Source organism: Phaethon aethereus (assembly GCF_964289735.1).
Source record: "Phaethon aethereus genome assembly, chromosome: 10".
Lineage (NCBI taxonomy): Eukaryota > Metazoa > Chordata > Aves > Phaethontiformes > Phaethontidae > Phaethon > Phaethon aethereus.
This window is the reverse complement of record NC_138586.1, coordinates 16,693,371-16,713,582: the sequence shown is the minus strand read 5'-3', so window position 1 is coordinate 16,713,582 and position 20,212 is coordinate 16,693,371. Positions and strand designations below refer to the sequence as shown.

General features: G+C 36.9%; 1 protein-coding gene across 1 annotated transcript in view; it reads right to left on the bottom strand.

Annotated features, from left to right (window-relative positions):
* Positions 1 to 2,200: 2,200 nt before the first annotated feature.
* The window catches only part of LOC309408198 (transmembrane 9 superfamily member 2-like), a gene marked incomplete at both ends in the record, with an annotated part of 33,989 nt that continues 15,977 nt past the window's right edge, over positions 2,201 to 20,212 (bottom strand). Inside the window, 8 exons of the mRNA XM_082003977.1 lie at positions 2,201 to 2,268; positions 9,945 to 10,116; positions 10,409 to 10,520; positions 12,021 to 12,172; positions 12,776 to 12,935; positions 16,218 to 16,275; positions 16,451 to 16,570; positions 18,239 to 18,371. Coding sequence (XP_081860103.1) covers positions 2,201 to 2,268; positions 9,945 to 10,116; positions 10,409 to 10,520; positions 12,021 to 12,172; positions 12,776 to 12,935; positions 16,218 to 16,275; positions 16,451 to 16,570; positions 18,239 to 18,371 — 975 coding nt within the window. The remainder of the gene's footprint in view (positions 2,269 to 9,944; positions 10,117 to 10,408; positions 10,521 to 12,020; positions 12,173 to 12,775; positions 12,936 to 16,217; positions 16,276 to 16,450; positions 16,571 to 18,238; positions 18,372 to 20,212) is intronic.

Genomic DNA, 20,212 nt, shown 5'->3' with positions numbered 1-20,212 from the left:
TCTAGACTTCTGACAAGCTTCAGAAATTTGCTTAACCCAGTTTCTACTTTTTAGCTCACTAGTAGTCACAGTAAAAGCAGAGAAAGCACTGTAAACACAATTTTACAACTCATTTCACTTTGCCTCTTGTGAAATGTATATTTATTATTCCGGCAAGATTTCTTGCTGGGATTTTATGCCAATTGTGGGTCCAAATTCTCTCATCAATTCATATCCCTTTGAACATGTCTGAAGCTGCTTTTGAATTTTACAACATTTTTTTTTTCTTAAACAGTATCAAAACAAAACAAACAAAAAACCCCACAAAAAAACCCAAACAAACAAAAAAAAAATCCCCCCCCAAAAACCCCAAACCACCCAAACTTTAAATATAAGATTTAATAGGAAGGACATTTTTTAAACAGCACAGCACCAATTTCAATCTGAGAATGAAAAAGAGAGTGAATGGTGCTCTTGAACCAGCAGATAACCACAAGCTGCTTTCTCTAATGGCAACTCTGTAGTTTTCCACCTCTAGGAGGGAACAGAAAGGAAACAAAGTTTGGTGGTAGGAGGGGAAAACATCTGGGAGGCCAAGCTGCCATCAAGAGCATACCTGAACCTCGCTTGAAAGAATCTTTATTGCAGCCATCTCCTCCTGGTACAGTAATGCTTGGCTCTTGTTGTTAAGTTGTCAAAAGCCTCATTTTTATGCCACAGGCATTGTTCGGAAGATGTAGCCTGGTACTCATCCCAGCTTAGCCAGGTAATCTGTCCCATGTTTATGTAACCTGGAAGGAACAACTATGCATAGAGGTGAGACTTGAAATCCTCGTATCAAAGATTACACTTTGGAAAGGATATTAATCATCAACTACAATTATCTGGTATTTGTATGACTACAAAAAGATATGGAGGCATCTTGGGTTTTGTTAAACTGTGGGCTTAAACATTGAAAAGCAGCTTCCAGCGATGAATGTTTCCATATGCCAGTTAATAAGCTTTGAGTATTTCACCCATTAAGCTGAGTGAACATCCTCTCATTCATCTCCAGCAGGGTCTGTAACATGGCCATTTGAATTATATGTCTGCAGCGACTCTCTGCTCAGCTTCAAGCACAATTCAAGGTTTTGGGGAGCCTCTATAAAGCCTTGGCATTCCTAAGAGAAGAATGCCTGCAATCTTCTAACTGAAGAGGCTATTAAGATACTCCATCTCATGTTACCCAGCATTTAAGTACAAGCTCTGCAGAGCAGGAAGGCAGTCTTCACCTTCAAGAACCACCCATTCCCAAGCACACTAGATTTGTGGCTAAACTCCCTGACGAGCTGCACACAGTCTTCACAGGATGAAGAACAACGAGAGCAGTGTTTCAGAGGGCTAAAAGAAGGAAAAGGTCTCTGCATTTTGATAAAAAATATTTTGGGGAAAGTTAAGCACACAGCTGAGGCACAGGTAATGGCGGCAGCAGCAGCTTCAGAAGCCCCTGCCCACCCTACAGACATGGATTCATGTGACCTACCAGTCCTTCTGCTTGCATAGAAAATTTGCAGCCCAAGTAAAGTATTTATAAACAATATAAAAGTCAAGCGCTATCAACTGGTCAAACTAATGCGATCCGAGTCCAAGCAGTGAAGGTCTAATTAACAAGAAAGGAAACAAGTCAGCTAGAGTTGTGCAGTTTTATTTGAACAAAAACCAGTGTCGATATTTTTAATAAAGTCTACATTACACTAAATGCATGTACATTTGTAAGAAGATATCTAGTTGTAAAGAAGGTGCAGGATAATATGTACAATCATAGTTAAGTTAAAAAAATTCACATTTTACATAGATTTACTTGGCAGCCCTATGCTTTCATGGTATATAAATGGTAGCCAAAAGAGTTACCAAAAAAAAAAAATCACACGGAATTTCAGCTGGAGGACTGTATAATGCACTCATTTTTCAAATAAACTAGTTCACAGAATTTTTCTTTGTCCTAAATCAAATCTTGCATATAATGTTTAGAATTATTAGAATTAACATGATCAATGAGTATACGGTTGTAATCTTTTTTCCAATGGTGCCACTTCCTTCCATAAAAATCTGCATTTTATCCTGTAGTCTTCTCTTCTGCTCTAATTTACAAATTAGAATAATTACACAGGATGTTTTTCAATACATGGTAAAAAGTATCAAACAGCAAGGGAGATATGTTCAAAAGACACTTTGAAGCTTTTCAGTCCACTTTCACAACACTGTAAATCTTACTTACAAACCAGAAGCAGGCAAAAAATCCAATAGTCCCTAAAATGAGAAAGTGAAAATGGTTAGTTTATCTTTCAGTTTGCTCTGAGAGGAAAATCTTAACAAGTACTTCCCAGCAGGACAGAATACAACATTGTAATCCAGCTAACTATCCAGAATAACAGCACTTGTTAAATTTAACAATACACATTCATCCCTAGGCTAAGTTACTGATTTAGATCAAAGATGACTTTTAGGACCAGGCTGCTTGATGTACATTTAAACCACTGAAGGTTATGCTACTGTCACCTCTAGCAGGCACACAAGTATCATTTAAGAAATTAACTTTTATATACACACAAAGTTAACACCTACCTGGGCTTTTTAGGTCTACAGTAGTTCACAGCCACATATGAATTATGCCACAAAACAAGGCCTTGGAAAAAATCACCTGGCCCAGTTTTCTGTTCATCATGCTCTATTTATACTCAAGAACTGGGAACTTCTTACTCTCTCTATCCTGTTGCTTCCTTTTGCTAAAGCAATGCCCTGAGTGCTATAGCAGTTGGGAGAAAGCATCAAATGAAGCTAGCAGTAACACAAACCAAAACACATAATTTTGTGTAACGTGTATTAAAACTGTGGATTTTCTTGTCACAGGTCACTATAGACAATAAACACATACACTAGTTTGGGCAACTGAATAAATTCCTAAACAAAGAAAACCAAAGGGTATTAATTACAGAGACACCATTTCAAGTGCTAAGAGAGCCCTTGAGCCACAGCTGATGGAAGGCTGGGAGAAAGTACCAGTACACACTTGCCCTGCTCTCATAGCCCTTCTTGGGAGTACTGGTGTTAGGGTGCTTGGGTAGCAGACCTGTGGTCTGGTTTGATGTAGCCTTCCTTGATTGCTTACCAATCCAGTTCTTTAGTCATCCAACCCAACAGTAGGAGGAAAAAAACCAAAACAACTACCTTCCGGAGGAACTTTGAGCCATGTGTCAAGTCCTGTGGCTTGAGTTAGCACAGTGCAGAGTAAGATGATGAAGACAGGAGACGACAGTAAATAAGATTAGTCCATACCAACCAATTTTCTACCTTTAAGATGAGGAACAAGTCTGTAATTTTCACCCCACAGCCACTATTATGAGGCAACTGCAAAGACATTGTCCATCACATTTATTTTTAAATTACTTTAAGAACTTTGTATGCAAGGAGACACTGAGTTCCATTCAATTAATTAAGTCTTAAGCCTCTAAGAGGAGCAATGCATTGTTCCTCATGTTTTTACCTAGGGGTAAACTGCGACACAGATGTTAAGCCTTACCAACTAAAAAAGGGAAGGTCTCAGTTTCAGCTAATTCACTCTCAAAGACACAGCTACATGCCAGCCCTGTGACAGCCTTTACCAGCTACACTTGCAAGATCATGCACATGCACTCAGCTCCTCCAGTTTTACATTCATTCTTTTCTGTTTGTACAGTCCATGTTTAACATCAGCTCCAACCTTCTTCACTAGTTCACTGTAACTTGTTTACTAACTCGGAGATTCTTTATAAAGCACTTGTCTTTTCTACATTTATTACATGTATGTCTTTCAGGCCATATCTATGCTTTTGATAAGTGAGGAACCCATCTTTGGATGCTTATTATCTGTATGCCAATTCTTGTGTTCTTCATGCTACCATGTATATTTGCAGTTAAAGGCTTTTTCACAGCCTGCTATTATATGCCCCAGATTATCCTTTCCCTCCAAGTTTCCAGTTATCATCCTCTGAAACAGTAGGAGATAGCAGATTTACTGCTGTTGATAGGAGACCAGACACCAACCGCAGAAGGAATTTAATTTCTTTGTAGGCTTGACATCGCTAAGTCTTTGCAGTTTATGGTCAATTCTCACTCCTTCCTACTGTGCCCAATACTCCAATATCAGCATTGTTACTCTGAGCCTTACTCTCGTGGTTTTTTCCTAATAATGGTTGTCAACATCTGCTTTCTAGTTGTTTTTATAATACAGCCCACTTTGAGCCTTTCATGGCTTTGAAAGCAACGTTTCTTCCAAATGTTTAACAGATCAAATACTTTAAAAAAAAAAATCTACCTGCTGTTCTAGAACAAAATTGTAGTATTGTAACAAAAATGTGTAACACAAGAATGAGATTTATCACAGCTTTCTGAGCATGCCGTAACTTAATATGGGAACAGACTCTAAACCCACAGTGTATTCCTCCAGTCCTTGTCACTCTGAATCTTTCTGATACAACAGCTTTCTACAAAAGATGGCCTCATTCAGAGCAGAATCTGAAGACTTCACACTGTGAACAGCATTTAGTCTATAAACAGATTTTCACATGTTTCAGTAACATTGATTTTCAACTTCCCTACTAAAAAAAAGTCTGTTTAGCAAATCAAAGACCAGGTACCCCCTGCTCCTTTTTAAAAATTTATCAGAAATTTTGCCAGTGTACTGGAACTAGAGTAAGACTATGTTTTCTCACGTTTGTCAGACACCAGATTTGAACCATGAACTGATAAGATCAGGAGAGAAAGGCTAGACTCATCACCAGTATACAGCCTTACCTAGTATGTTTTCTCCGGTCAGGAGAGATTCCTTCTGTTGTTACCTCCACACTGATAATTAGGGCTTACCAGTATTGTAATTTCTTCTTCCCTCCCACGAGCAAATGTATCCTATAAATTCCAAATGCGGATAGCTCTATGGACCAGAAACTTCAAAAACAACATCAAACTAAGGACCCCATCATCTATTAAAAGTACCTCTCCTAGTAGTATATGTGACACTCAGAGATCAGAATGGTTTAAAAGTGTTGGCAGAAACACAACTAGGCTGAAAATCCACCTCAAAAATCCAACTGTTGGTTTAGAAGGGAGAATTCAACTAAGTGTTTTTAGTACTCTCCGTTTTAAAAAATAACATAGGCCAAGCACAGACTAGAAACTTCCAAAGGCTTGGGTCAGCACAGAGTTGTGTTGGTATTACAAAATCAGTATTAATGGACAGAAATTAATGTAAGTTAAGAAATATTATTTATAAGGTTTCCATATACAGCTGTTTTACCTACATGATTGCTTATGTTAGTGCAATGAAGGGCTTAACTTTAAGAACATAAGCAGTACAGTGCCTGGTTCCACTGAAATTCAGTGTTTTTTCCACCTCAGAACTGGGCGTGCTTGTGACTCCGTGAACCACTAAAAGGTCCACAAAAGGTTATTCAGTGAAAAAGCTTCCAACTTCCTATACAGGAGTAAATAACCCAATCAGAAAGGGATCTGCAAATTAATGACGACTTGTGGAAGAAGAATAACTCTGAACTAGTTTGGCTTGTTTGAAAATTCTAGCCACAAAAGGTTTTCTACATTTTAGCCCATTTCACAAATTTGCCACTTGTCGCAGATTTTAGCACTTTATATGGGAAAGCATCAACATACTGGATCTTTAGGCCACTGCTGACTAGTTAACAAGTTCTTAGATTCCCCTTTTAGCTACTTTGACTAAGACCAATCTTAAAATACAGGTAAGTACATAATCAGTTTCCTACAACCGTAGCCTTACCCAGTAAAATTGCCATTATTAGTTGCACTAGCTAAAATACAATCTTGCCATCTCAAGTAGCATGGCTTGAACTGTATTTACTTGAAAAGCATACTCAGCTCTTCAATCTTGACCATTTTTCTAAGTACATCTTGCACCAAAATTAAAATCATCCCTTACTTAAAATGTGCCTCATTAGAGTAATAATATTTAGGTAAGCTTTAGGTAAGACCACCCTTGGGCCTTGCTTATATTTGTTTCTTTCAAAACACATTCAAACCAAAACCAAAGTTTTGAAGCACTATCAATCAAGGAACATACCTCTTCAGCTTACTGCTTCACTGACAGACATCAATGAACACAACATGACAGAAAACAAATACCCAAAGGTGTTTTTTTTAAAGCTGTTAAGAAAATTTTAACAGTAAGTATTAAAAAAGAAAAAAAAAAAAAACCCAAACAAAAAAACACCACTAGTTGAAAGAGTTGGGACCTCTAAAATTATTTTCTGATGGTCAAACTCCTTTCCGTTTTAAAGTTTTTACATCTTTCATATGCACATCTCTATCAAACGACACAGCACAGAGATACCAAGCCTGACACCAATGCCTCCAATGAACCTGTAAAATCTGTTTGTTTCAATCTAATATTACAAATTAGTTTGGTGGCTAATGTTTACTTTAACCAATCCTAAACACTCACCAACTTAACTTAAATGAAAAAGCATCTGAATGACATACATTTAAGAACTTACTTTTGCAGGGTAGACCTTTATTTTTCCCCAGGTGGGTGACCTTCATATTTTAAGAGTTTGCCTTTCTAACTAACCCTTACTAGTCCAGGGAACTGATGCCATCCTAATGCATTGCAGCCCACTGTACACCATTGATCACCCTGAGGAGGTAGAGCTAAAAGACCATTTTTGCAGGAACTATTTAAAATTCAAGAATCCAGTTGTGAAGATGTCAAGTAATTTCTCTAGCAAAGAAGCAAAATATGTCCAATACATCCATTTATACTTATTAGGGAGACACTGACACCTCAGGGGTTTTTTTTATCTTTTTGTCCTCCAGGTTCTATACTGTTGAATACTGTGGTCTGCAACACATACTACAACTCAACAACAGCTTTCCTATACACAGAACGAAGATCACAAGCTAGCATCTAACTAGGTAAAGGAAGGTTATTAGTAAACTAGTTTAAATTCAAAATTAAAAACAAGGATTGCACAGAATGTGAAAATACATTAAGCAGACTGTTCTGCTCTATTCGTTTCTTCTAGCTTTATTGTTTAATGAAGAAAAAAGAATTCAAAGCACGAACAGATTCTAAGAAAGCAAATAGAAAAGCACTCTGCACTTGGCTGATACTTCTTATGTACCTTAAAAGCTCTCTGTATCATACTGGTTTCAATCACCGCACAGTGGTGGGTGCTTCAGAATCTCGGATTCTAAACACAATCCACCCAGAAGATCAAAACTCAATTTTGAAAATGGCATTAACTCACAAGTGAAAATGATGTTCAAAAATAGAGGTCACTGTAAAGCAATATGCTTCGACTATGTTCAGCATCTTTTCGTCTCCTAGCATAAAATGCATGTAATCATGTAGCTATCCCCTTTCAACCACACTTATTATTTCTTGAAAGATTAGCCGCACTTTATACGTTAAAATAAAATGGTCTTGCTTGGGTGTGCACATTAATCATTAGATTTCAATGGTCAGATTATATTATTGTCCTTGCAGCCATACAAGCATTCAGTTCCTATTTACTTATTCATTACAATTCCTTTTGTAACGTCCACTGTGACACAACACACCACCACGTAGTAGATGTTAATGCTTAATGCTACCCTTTATATTTCCATCACAGGTGCTGAGACCTAATATGCACAAAGAGAGAAAACCTAAATACCTAGTGATGACTTAAGTGAAACGGATCAAGGTCCCTTTCTGGGAACATACATACAGGAAGAACACCATTACTGTGCACAATGTGTAAAGCTACAGTAGTAAACTCCCTCACCTCCATAAACTTGTGACAGACAAGTGCTATAAGGAGTATTTTACACCAAACTTTGCTTGAGTCATTTACCTATAATAGCTTACATTTGAGCCCCCAAAAAATCAATTATCAAATTAAATATGGGAAAGAAATTTATCACAGTGTTTTGTATTAGCAAGGATTTATTACACACTCCGTATACATTCTACCTTTCTAGCGACTAGCTACTGCATTCAACTTCAAAAAAAAAAGCAACCATATAGCCAGCAGCCAGCTTTCTTCATGAACTACAAATAAAGCATAGCCACCACTGTCATGTTTCTATTACAAAAAAAGGACATTGCAAAAGTAACAGCAGCACATCAGTTTATTATTGTACTTTTAGGGCCTCACTAGCCTCCACATCAAGAACTCCAGGATCAGCACATCTGAAGCTTTTAAGACCATTTCAGCAGCTGCCATGACAATTTCAATTATCATTTTATATATAAAAGGGATATTTTTAATTCCATCAATTTGCATCTTCTAAGTGAAATTGAAATTGGCAGAACAGCAACTAACCTATGCTAAAACCCAGACACACATTAACATATTGCTTTAGTTTAAAAGTGATTAAAACATTTTACACTATAGTTTGTTTGGGGGATATATATATGTTGCAGAGGACATCTGGAGCTTGGCTGTTTGGCTAGGATTTAAGCAGGGGTTTAACTGGCAATATGCCAGCTTCTATGTTTGTCCTCTAATAATTAAAAATGAAGAGAATTAAATCCTCCCTCCCCACCCACCCCCATTTCTTTTTAAAACTTTTTCTTTTTACTTTTTTTGGAAGAGACACAGGTCTAAATAACAAACAATATTCAAAATCTAGCAGTAAGTTCCAGTTAATGTTATTAAATGTAATTTCTACAGGGTAGTTGCTTTGTTCAAACCCATACAGTAATCTTCTTCAGTGTTCTATCATCAACAGTGATTTTTTTTCCTTCACACTCAACCAGTATTAGAGGCAATAAAGATGGAAAGAGGTCCTTCTCACTGCTGAACTGACAAACTTGAAGTCTGATGCTAAGACTTACTTTCATTACTTATTTTAGCCACTCCTTTTTAACTGCATCAAGGGAGTTAAAGATGTATTTTATAAAGCCAACACAAACTACGGCAGGTTTCAATAATCAGGTAGAAGATGTTACGAAGTAACAATCCAAATCATCATGCCATCCACAAAGAGATCCTCTACTACAAATCTTAGGAATGAATGTAAAGGTTGGTTTATGGAACAACCTGCTATACATGAACTAGTATTTTCTCTAGTTCTACCACTGCAGTACTTCATGATACAGTGATACATAGAAGATCTGACTTCATGTGTGAAAACCACATATACAACAGCAGCAGTATGATCAACACCAATAGAAAATGCTCCTGGCTATTTTTAAGGACCAGTGCCCTTCAAAGAGCTTCTAATTTCATCTAACACATGGTAAATCTGGCACAGATTTCACATCAAATCAACCTCGAAATTATAGTTTGAGCCAAGTGATTATGAACATTAGAGTAATTCTGTAGAAGACAGTCTGTATAACTAACATCAGAAGTTGGGCTACTAAAAATGGAGAGCCATTCTTTCAAATAGTTTCCTCCAGTTAAGGTACATTCCTGTCATTAAGAAGTGGTGCTTAATGAGCAGGTAAGACCACCTTTAACAGTACCAGAACTCTGTATTGTCAACATTCCCTTTTTTTCCCCCAGCACCAACCTGCATTACTTGCTAATAGCAAAAACTGAAAACATCTTTTATTCTCCATATACAGAGCACAATATCTCTAACTACAGAGCTTCTAGAACCAATTATGAAATCCAGAACCAAGTTAAACACCCCTGATACCAAAGCGAACAAGAACAGCACTTTGAAAATATAATGGTTTGAACTCACTGCTGATATAATATACAATAAAGGAAAATTAATTATATTATAATTAAAAATAATTTCAAGTTAGAAAAAAAACCCTAAAGAGTATTGTACTGAGATGTGTGGTGTCACAAACCATAGAAGTGACACTGCCTAAAGAGTTATAAATTATATTTAACATTTCAGATAGTCTAAATTTCACCTCATGTTTCCCATTTAAAAAACAGAAAGCTCTGCATTTATTTTAGTTTGAACACTGTACTTACCGGTGAAAAGGAAAAAAATTAAGACCATGATCATTGTGTAACCGAAGTATAAAATGGTGCTAGCAGTTCCTGTTATTTGTAGTTTAGAGAAGAAGTAGTGAACTGCATAGATAAAGAGATAAACCGCTGTAAAGCTGCTCGTCAAAAATGATCGCCACCACCAATGATAATCCTGAAAGAAACAATAAACCATTCAGTAAGAGACATCATGTAGAAAACAGAATATAAATAAGCCAGTTAAAAAATAACATTGTCTTATGAAACACATTTAATTCTTCAAAATGTATCTAAAAATAAAAAAATTCCAGCAGGGCACATAGCTACTTTTTTCTTTCTCAAAGTTGAGGCCTGACAATACAATCCATTCAGTGTCCAGCACATCACAGTGTATGTGAATATCTCAGCTCTATTTTTAAACATCTTCCAGCTACAAGTTGTACCTACATCAAAACTGTACTTTTTACCTCTGCACACAGATGGAAGTAGCACAGCAAAACTGTAGCCTCAGAACATGTTATTAGAAGAATTATAAAAACTAGGAACAGGAATCCAAACATGTAGTACATCTGATGAGACCTAGAATAAAAAAAAATGAAACAAAAGTCTCTTTTTTGGTTAAAGTTCTGAGTTAGTTTACAGTGTTACTTTGCCAGATCCTAAGCTAATCAAATAAACAAACAAACAAACACAAACAAAAAAACCAAACCCAAAACCCCACACCACTGGGGTAATTTTGTCTATATCACTCTTGGCTTATTTAGAAGTTTACTCTACCTGAATGTTCTTTGTAAATATACATTCATTCAAGCTAGAAGTAGTAAAACCACTGCTTCACAAAGCAATGCTCAGTCTTCAATTATACTTCCCCTGAAATCAGCATCTATAAACTTTCAGAGAACAGTTATGGACCATTTTCAGAGATGTTTATTACTTTAGGTCTCTGTTGAGAAGACCTTTAGCTCCCCTGACTCTTGCATCACTTGTAACTGGGGAAGAGTACAATATCCACTTCCTTCCTCCTACTGCAGCTAAGTTTTCCAGGTGTCTCTGCACCTCCTTACTATATCAAACAGATGCTCCTTCACTCCCACTTTATCCTATACCAAGTCTGACACCAATCCAAGGGCTAACCAAACAGAAAAACACTCACAAAAACAAACGCAAGGGAAATATGCTTGTTGCTGGTGACTTTCAGATAAAGGAAGTAACCTAATCAACTTTACTGAGTGATGGTGACAATTACTGCAGTATAAGATTTGACAGAGGGAGTTGAAGTTGCACATTCCCTCCACGCTTCCCTTCTGTAGGATAAATTATGAGAAACAATTCAGAACTACAAAAGTCCAGAATATACCTGTTTGTCAGCTGATTATATTTTCCAGCATAGCTATATGACAAGACTTCTACTTCTGTTGAGGACTAATGTGAAAGGCCAATATATTTGCATTTAAGAACTGATTTAGAAAAAAACCTGTTCTGTAAGAAAGTTCAACATAAACAGAGAGCACCTTAAAAACCTCATACTTTCAGGTTAGTATTTCCCATCGAACAACAATACACTAAACCTTTCATATTTACATTGTGCGAGGTATGAAAGATTGCACTGATTTTCCGTGCACCTGCTTGACTAGGTTTTGACAAGATTTAGGAGTGGTGTGGATGTTTCACAGGGGGTGGAGTCTTTGTTTTGCAGAACATGGAATCCCAAGATCTTGACCTGATTCTGGTTTAACAGCTGAAACTGGTCAGTCATATTAGTTTCATAAATCATGATATAGTTACACAAAGAGATTAGGCTCACCTAACCACAACAGCATGAAAACATGTTTGTGCTGTTCAGAGCCAGAAAGATAAAACAAGGCAACAGGACTCTAATTTCACACTTTGCAGTTGTCAATAAAAAACCCCCTAGTTTTATATGTTCTAAAACCAGAAATAAATAAGCAGATTCTGGAATTTCCACAAAAGTCTGCAAGAAGATAAAAAAATTTAAAAATTGGTTTATTCCTTATATTAATTGGTTTGGGATGTTCAAACTCACTGTGTGTTTATTATAAAAAAAAAAAAGATACTCACCAAATGCTATTCAGAATGAAAAAAAGTTGAATAAAAATACAGCCAAAGGGCAAGATACCACCCATTATGATACCAGGCAACGGCTTTGTGAAAAAGGACTGTTCTGGAATTTGGCGAGGAATCTGGTTTGTACGAACTGGATGTTCAATAGGCTTCGAAAGAAATTAAGATAAATTGTTACATCATAAACAAGATTGCTTTTCTCTAATATTAGCATCTAAAGATTTGATAAACATAACTGAACTTCATAAGCCATCACAAGTTACCAAATCAAGAAAACTAGAAACTTGATATCCATCACTAGGAAAAAAACCCACACATGCTTTAGATATTCCAACTATTCTGACTAGTAAGCAAGTCAGAACAAAAGGAAAGAAACCTGGTCAGTCCTTAATAAGAAAAAACAACTTTTTTTAGTTGTCTAGCACTACCTCAAACTAGTAAAGTATGATCTGAAACAATTCTGAATTACTGCTTCGAAAATAAATCTGCTGAGGTATTACTTCAGTACAAAAGGCAAGCAAGACCTCCAAGAGCACTATTAAATTCTGATTCTAGTGAATGGACAGAAAAAGAAAAGTTCAGTGCGACATTACAAGCATATAGTGGTTTCAAAATCATGACAAAGTGAAGCATCACTTTAGAATCATAGGGCCATAGACGTTTCAATCCAACCAGTTCTTGTATGCTTAGGGATTCGATAGCTCAACTACAGAGGACAGGTGTATTTCAAATTTGTATTTGAAAAGCCTTACCTTCTCTTTGAAGCCAAAATATGCACCAACAAAGGTCAGTGGGACAGAAATTCCAAACCACATAGCTAGGATAGCAACCAAAGTGCCAAAAGGGATGGCAGCTGAGGATCCTTTCACCCACAGAATGAGATTCATAATGAAGAAATCAGCAAAGACAATCCTAATAAAAGATCAGAAAATATATTAAAATATTCAGGAAAAAATAAATATCAGTTAGTATTTAAAAAAAAAAAACCTAACAAAAAACATAAACCAGTTTAAAGTCTGCATCAGAAAAACGTGGCTTCTTGCCATCTTTCATTCCGTAACAGCACTAGTTACTTTCAGCAATAGTGCAGTTAACGTAAAAACGCTTGCAACATCCAATGCTTCTAATGCAAGTGTCTACGATAAAGCCACTACTTAAATAAAGACCCTGCATGTAAAATCAAAAGTAACAGAAACAGTCTAAACCTCCCCGGGCACAGCTTTGAACTGTTCCCACATGTCCTATCACCGGTTCCCAGGGAGAAGAGCTCAGCACCTCCTTCTCCACTTCATCTCCTCAGGAAGCTGTAGAGAACAATGAGGTTGCCCCTCAGCCTCCTTTTCTCCAAACTAGACAAGCCCAAAGTCCTCAGCTGCTCCTCATAGGACATTCCTTCCAGCCCTTTCACCAGCTTTGCTGCCCTCCTCTGGACACATTCAAGGCCCTTCACATCCTTCTTAAATTGTGGGGCCCAGAACAGCACACAGTATTCCAGGTGAAGCTGCACCAATGCTGAATACAGTGGGATAATCACCTTTTGACCAGCGGGTCATACTGTGTTTGATGCACTCCAGGATAGAGTTTGCCCTCTTGGCTGCCAGGGCACACTCTGACTCCTGTTGAGCCTGCTGCTGACCAGAACCCCCAGATCCCTCTATGCAGGGCTGCTCTCCACCCACTCCTCTCCCAGCTTATACTTGTGCCTGGTGTTACTCCATCCTAGGTGCAGAATCTGGTATTTCAACTTGTTAAATTTCATCCCATTAATCATAGCCCAATGCTCCAACCTGTCTAGATCCCTCTGCAAGGCCTCCTGCCTGTCAAGAGAGTCAAACCTCCCAGTTTGGCATCATCGAACTTGCTAATGGTACACTTAACTCCTGCATCCAGATCGTTGATAAATATATCAGAATTGGCCCTAGAATTGGACCCGAAAGAACACTGCTGGTGAATAAAAAAACCCCTCTTATCTGAAATCACCTTTCCTATTATTGCCAGTCATTTAAATCCTTTATTTAGGTCCTTTATAATCAGTAAATTCCCTCTGAAAAAACCACAGTGATAGTAAAATCTCCTATTTGGGAAGCCACACGTCACTCTCACAACAAACGTATACCCTGCTGCAGCATATGTCACAGCACATGGTAGCAGAAGTCTGGATTAAAGAAGGTTCTTCCCTACAACTAGAATCTTTGCATTAAGACCTCATGGAGTTAAGTAGCCCACACCTTTGGAGAATTTAAATAAAGACTGCATCAGTCATGACATGTCTCCAGATCTGTTCTTCTCTCCCCAGTTTAGTACATCTGCCTCATTTTCTAAACATCCTGGGAAAACACTAGAAAACAACTCCAAGACATATGATGATTTCAAACCCATCCCATTCTGAAAGCAAAGCAAAATGTACTGCAAGGGAACTCCATGAAAAACCTGCTTGAATTGCCATTATTCATGGATTCAGAGACACATCACAGAAAATTCAGCCTCAGCGAGGGCCCCTGCAAAGTGCACCATTATCTGGGTTTTGTTTAAAAAAAGTGTTCCTGAGGCAGAATTTACACTGCCCCGAAGTGGACATGCATCCTCTACTATATTTAATTAAAAAAGGACGTAGGGAAGATTAGAGAATAGACAGGCTCCTTTCTTCCTAGGAGAGGCCTTATGCTTGCCAGAACTGTTTGGGGGAATAAAGGTGTTACATAAGCACACCCAAGAGACACCTGGTGTAAGCATCATGTTGAACAAAAAATAAAAATCAAATCCATTTGTAAGTCTTTATCATCTGCCCAAGCTCGTAACATAGACCCCACGTACCCCCTCCAAAGCTAGAAAAAAAATACTGCAAATATGAACTCCCATCAGTCTACTGAGACTGTAATGGCCTTAGGCTGTTTATGATATTATGCAAATTCACTGAACTAGCATGGCATAATCAAGACATCTGTTCCTATTCTACCATCCCCAATCATTTTCCTTCCTCTAAGAAACTTAATTTATTTGGGAGTTTAAGTGATCAGCACGATATTTCTTCCACCGATAAATACTTTCTTCTCCCTCAAGATAATATCTAAATGACAGCAGGGAAACTGAAGCACATTTTGTTTAGAAATAAGATTTCCTTATAGAAATACTGCACTCAGCTGTTGTCAAATGCATTACATGCCATTTGATAAAATTCTACTATACTCAAAACCAAGTCATGTTTTATTCATTCTGGGCTTTTTGGGGGGAGAGATACCTTAAAAAATTTATAACCTTTTCCTCAACTTTTGCCCAGGACATTTGTCAAAGGTAGCTTCATGTACCCAAAGTTGCAACCAAGAACTACAGAAGGCTTTAAGAAGAAATTAGTTTCTGTTCCCTTTCTTCACTGAACTTAACTCCCACAAAAGGTCTTGAGAGATATGACAAAACAAAAGGTAGGAGAACTATCACCCTTCCCAAGCATGACAGTATTGGCCATAGTATGATGGCCAAGCTACAGCCATATCCGAAACTGGACACTACCTACATTTATATAAAAAGATTATAACCAATTTAAGAGAATCTCTGCATTATTCTTACCCAGAAGCACACTAAACTTCTTCTACTGTTTAGTATAGCAGTTTAATATAAAAGCTATTTTCTTTAAAAAAAAAAAAATCATAATTTAATTTCTTATGTCCTTTTCAATTACATGGTTAAAAGAAAACACTGATACTATAATTAAGGTGACAGAGGTTCTGCCTAAAGGGCTGTCCAAAGTTACCACAAAACCAGGTACTTCATAACAAAGTGATCACACCTATTAACTGTTAAAAGAAGATTACCTGGTACATACCAAGTTAAGTGGTACCAAATTGGAATTATACCCTCGCTATGCCTAATGTTGTGGTGTAGCGATTCTCAAAGGCTCTGCCTCTACCTTGCAAACAAATCACATCATTCCTCCTACCCCCACAGCTGATTACAAAACAAGATGCTAAGAAGCTGCGTTCTAGAGTACTAGGCTCCAGTTCCAGAGAATTCACTTTTCTTTGTACTCATAGATAGGCAATATACAAAAGGAACAGCAATTTGGAGAAGATAAAAAAAAGAAAATAATCCCACACACAAGTATAACAATAAGAATTCACTTTTTTCCCCCCCTCCTTCCCAGCTCAGACTCATTTATACTTACGAATAAAGGAAAGAATGAGGAGAAACAATACTAACCCAGGGCAAAGCAGAGCTGTAAGCAAAACATTTGTCTTCCACTTCTCACCTCTAAATGCTGAGGGAAAAAGTAAAAACAATTTCAAGTTCAGAACTTTTTCCAACTGTTTCGCAGTACAGCAGCAAGAGCAGATTTGATGTCCGAGACACCAGCTCCAGTCTGAGATTTACATTAAGCCCAGCAATTCTGAATTTGACCTGCTGTATCACGTTAAACAAATGTGTGTACTTACTCTTGTACATTCTAGCAGACACGTAACCAGCTGGAGTGCCCAGTAAGACCCACAATACAACTGCACAGGTCATCAAAGCACCACGGTTGGCAGGAGAAAGAAAACCAAGGCAAGCTAGAACTAAAGATACAAAAAGATTTAGTCATTTGTGGGCACATGTCAACATTCCTCTGTAACACATACCACTATGCAGGTTTATCCCTTTCACTACCAGATATTTAAATGAAGACTATGTGCATAAGCTCTCATATATCAGAATCACATGACCATACCGCTAATGTCACTATTTCATTCATAATAAAGCATTATTTCCACCTCGTTTTTTAAACAGAGGGTATCTCGTAGCCAAAAGACTGAAAAATAAAAAAGTCACACAGACATGAACAATGAACCTGAACCAAATTTCAGCTTGAAGAAGTCTGCTTCCAAAATCCTACAGTCATCCTGTAAACATATATGGTCAATACTTAAGCATGCTAAGTAACAAAGGAAGTTTAATAAGTGGCATAAAGGACATCTGAAAACACTGGATCTGGAAAAGCCAAAACCTTTGACAGAACTAAGGGGTTTGTTTGTTGGTCGGTTTGGGGGTGGGGGGAAGAAGTTGCTGGGGGTTTTGGGGTTTGTTTTCAGTGGTTTTTTTGTTTTTGTTTTTTTTTTTTAAGGTAGAAATAAGTGTGAAGACAGAAGATCTTAGAGGTATGAGTCACTTGCTTGAAAATCCACGTAAGGCTCTCAGCTACCATGATGGACAAGACTTTACTAAAGAATGTGTTATCTTGAAAAATACGCCTCTTCAATAAAAGAAAGCTGCCTGTGTCTGAACTAGTTGTAGAGGCCAGCCTAGAGATATTCTCAGAAAAGGAGTTTGACAGTGATCTCTAGTGGAAAGTTTTGTTTTTAAACAGAAATTTATTTTTGTAGGATAGAAATAGAAAATATTTTTAAACAGAAAAAACTCTTCATCTAAAAATGATTATTCCCCCCACAATTTATTTCTATACTAAACTGGTTGCACAGGAAACTACTGCAGTTCAGTAAGTTACAAAGAGCTGTGATCAACACTGATAAACAAATCCATCAAGAAAATTCTATTAATCTTACAGCATCACATAATGAATAGAAAAAAAAGCAGCTCTTCTATGAAAGACCAAAAAATCTGAATAAAACCTGGAGTGCAGAATTTGAAAAATTCTTCTTCTGTAATAAATATCAGTATACTTCTCATTTCTACTGTACAGCAAGAAAAGCAATGGTGATATACTTTATAGGTAGCATATAATAAAATACCAACTTGTGACAGGTTACATCATCACATGGATATATAGCTATCTATGGTTCTCATTATCTCAATGTTGAGTCAGAATTATTTCATTGGTGTACATTCTTGCTCCTATTTCTGCATGACTGCAGGCTGTTGTGTCAACTGTATTAGATAGAAAGTGTTCTGAGAACATTAAAGCTTTGATTACATGTCTTTGAACTCGCATTACTGGATCCTTGTATAATTTACACCATGAAAACCTGTTTTTGTTTTTTTAAAAAGAAATTTGTAACAAGGAAGCTTCATTTCTGCAATCGTGAAGAATCTGAATTAGCCCAAATATCACAAGGTTTTGAATGACAAGCATTACTGAAGGTATCGAGATTATCGTTATGAAACAGTATTAGTATTCTATTTTACTACAAGGAAGACTTCATTTCCAAAAGCAGGCTTCTATCATTTGTTTAATAATTGCATCTTCCACTACTACACTACAAACACATCACCTTAATAAGGTTACTTACATAAAGTAATAAATGTCATAATGAAAATTTGTGTTCCTTGGCCCAGAAAGACAGACAGTAACATTCCCTTCCTTGGGGGTCTAAACACATCTCCATGAACCAGCTTCCAGCCAAATTCCTCTTGGGCATCTTCCTGTATAAAATCAACAATGTCTTTAGCAAAAATTCATAATGCAGTAGTGAATTAACACAAACAAGATGCAAAATACATATTTAAAGTTTGATTAACTTCCAGTTTAGATCCAAAGACACACTAATTGCATCTGATTCATCACTTATTGATTTTATAACCCCCTAACGGTTCAGTGAAAGAAAAAGGCAGGATTTGTCAAGAAATCCTCATCTCAAAGCAAGAAAACACAAAATGTAATTAGCCAAACCATGTAACATCATTCTAAATTTAAACTAAAACAAAGCATTCAATTTAATTTAACTTGGATTATAGCATTTCAGTTTAGTTCAACAATTTATCTCTTTCTTTTTTTTTTTTGCTTCCATTACAAAGCAAATCAGTCTCAATTCCAATATTGTTGGAAAAGAATGAAATGGTCCGTGTACTCCAGAAGATAGTCTGCTCCCTAGAATCACCAGGGGCAAGTACCAACACTCTTTGTCCCACTGCCAGAGATGAACGGATGGATGGCACAGGGGTGGGGGGATCCTCAGTCCAGTGGTGCTAAGGAACCACTGCTGAAGAATAAAACTTTACTGAAAAGTCACTCAAAACAAACACCTCCCCTCACAAAAAACCCCAAATAGACATGACCACAAATAACCAGCCTCTCAAGACGACCACTCTCTTCCTCACAAAGTTAAAAGCTACAGGTTTCATTCAACCTAGGAGTATGGAGTATTGAGTTTAGTTCAATGGACTGCTTACCGCTAGAATTACAGCGCACAAAGAATAGGGTAAGAAAGAATATAGACCAAACTGACGAATGACATAGGGCATCTTGTGACAGATTATGTAATTATTTTTTTTTCCTGGAAGATTATCTTTGTCTTCCCCATACTAATATCTCTGCTTGCATTTTTTGGCTAGAAATTACTCTCAAAAGTCTGATATACTAGAAAAATTGAAAACTATTAAACACCAGATAACACTTTGATAAAAAAAAAAAAAACAAAAACCACCCAAACCACAAAACAAAACTATGCCTGCAAAGAAAATGATGCCAGATATCTAGGTGTAACTCCAACACATCATTGCTTTTCCAGTAAAGAAAGGTTTGTTGGTTAAAGAAGCATAAAGACCACACTTATTCTTACAAGTCATTACAATGACAAGTTCAAATGATGAGAAAGTTATTCATGTAAGACAGAAGAAAGACTTTTCCCAGGCAGTTGTAATGAATGAAAGAATTTAAAAGGTTCCCATCTGAAGCAAATCTCTATCTGTTTTCAAAATGGTGAACACAAAGCAGAAATAAAGGCTTACTGTCTAGTTCCTGACAGAACAAGGAAAATGTTATGCTAATTTGAAATGGCTGGTATTAGATTTCTTGTCAATACCAAATGTGGCAAATGCACTCAAAGGACACCCTCTGTTTTTAATACAAACTTAAAAACATATAGCTACATAGTAAATATCTTTGTTTAAGAAAAATAAAGAGAAACCAAGCTTGGCAGATAGAGACCCCTGATTTACCTTTTAGGGGCCTATAGGCCATAGTGTTGGTCTCAAAGCTCAATTTTTAATAAAACTCTTCCATTACAGGCCAATTAGCTATGAGTCGGAGTATTTCCCAGACTGTTTTTTAAAGAATTCAGCAGTATTTTATATTGCTAACCTTTAGAGTTCAAAGATGAGGATAAGAATTGTACAACTAATCCATGTAGGAAACCACAATTTATACTTACAAAAAAATATTTGAGGAAAATCTAAAAAGATACTTTTGAATCTTGGCCAATTGCTAAAAGTTACTGTAAATTTTTAAAGTGTTTATAAACAATGCCTCAAACCTCCAGTTTCAT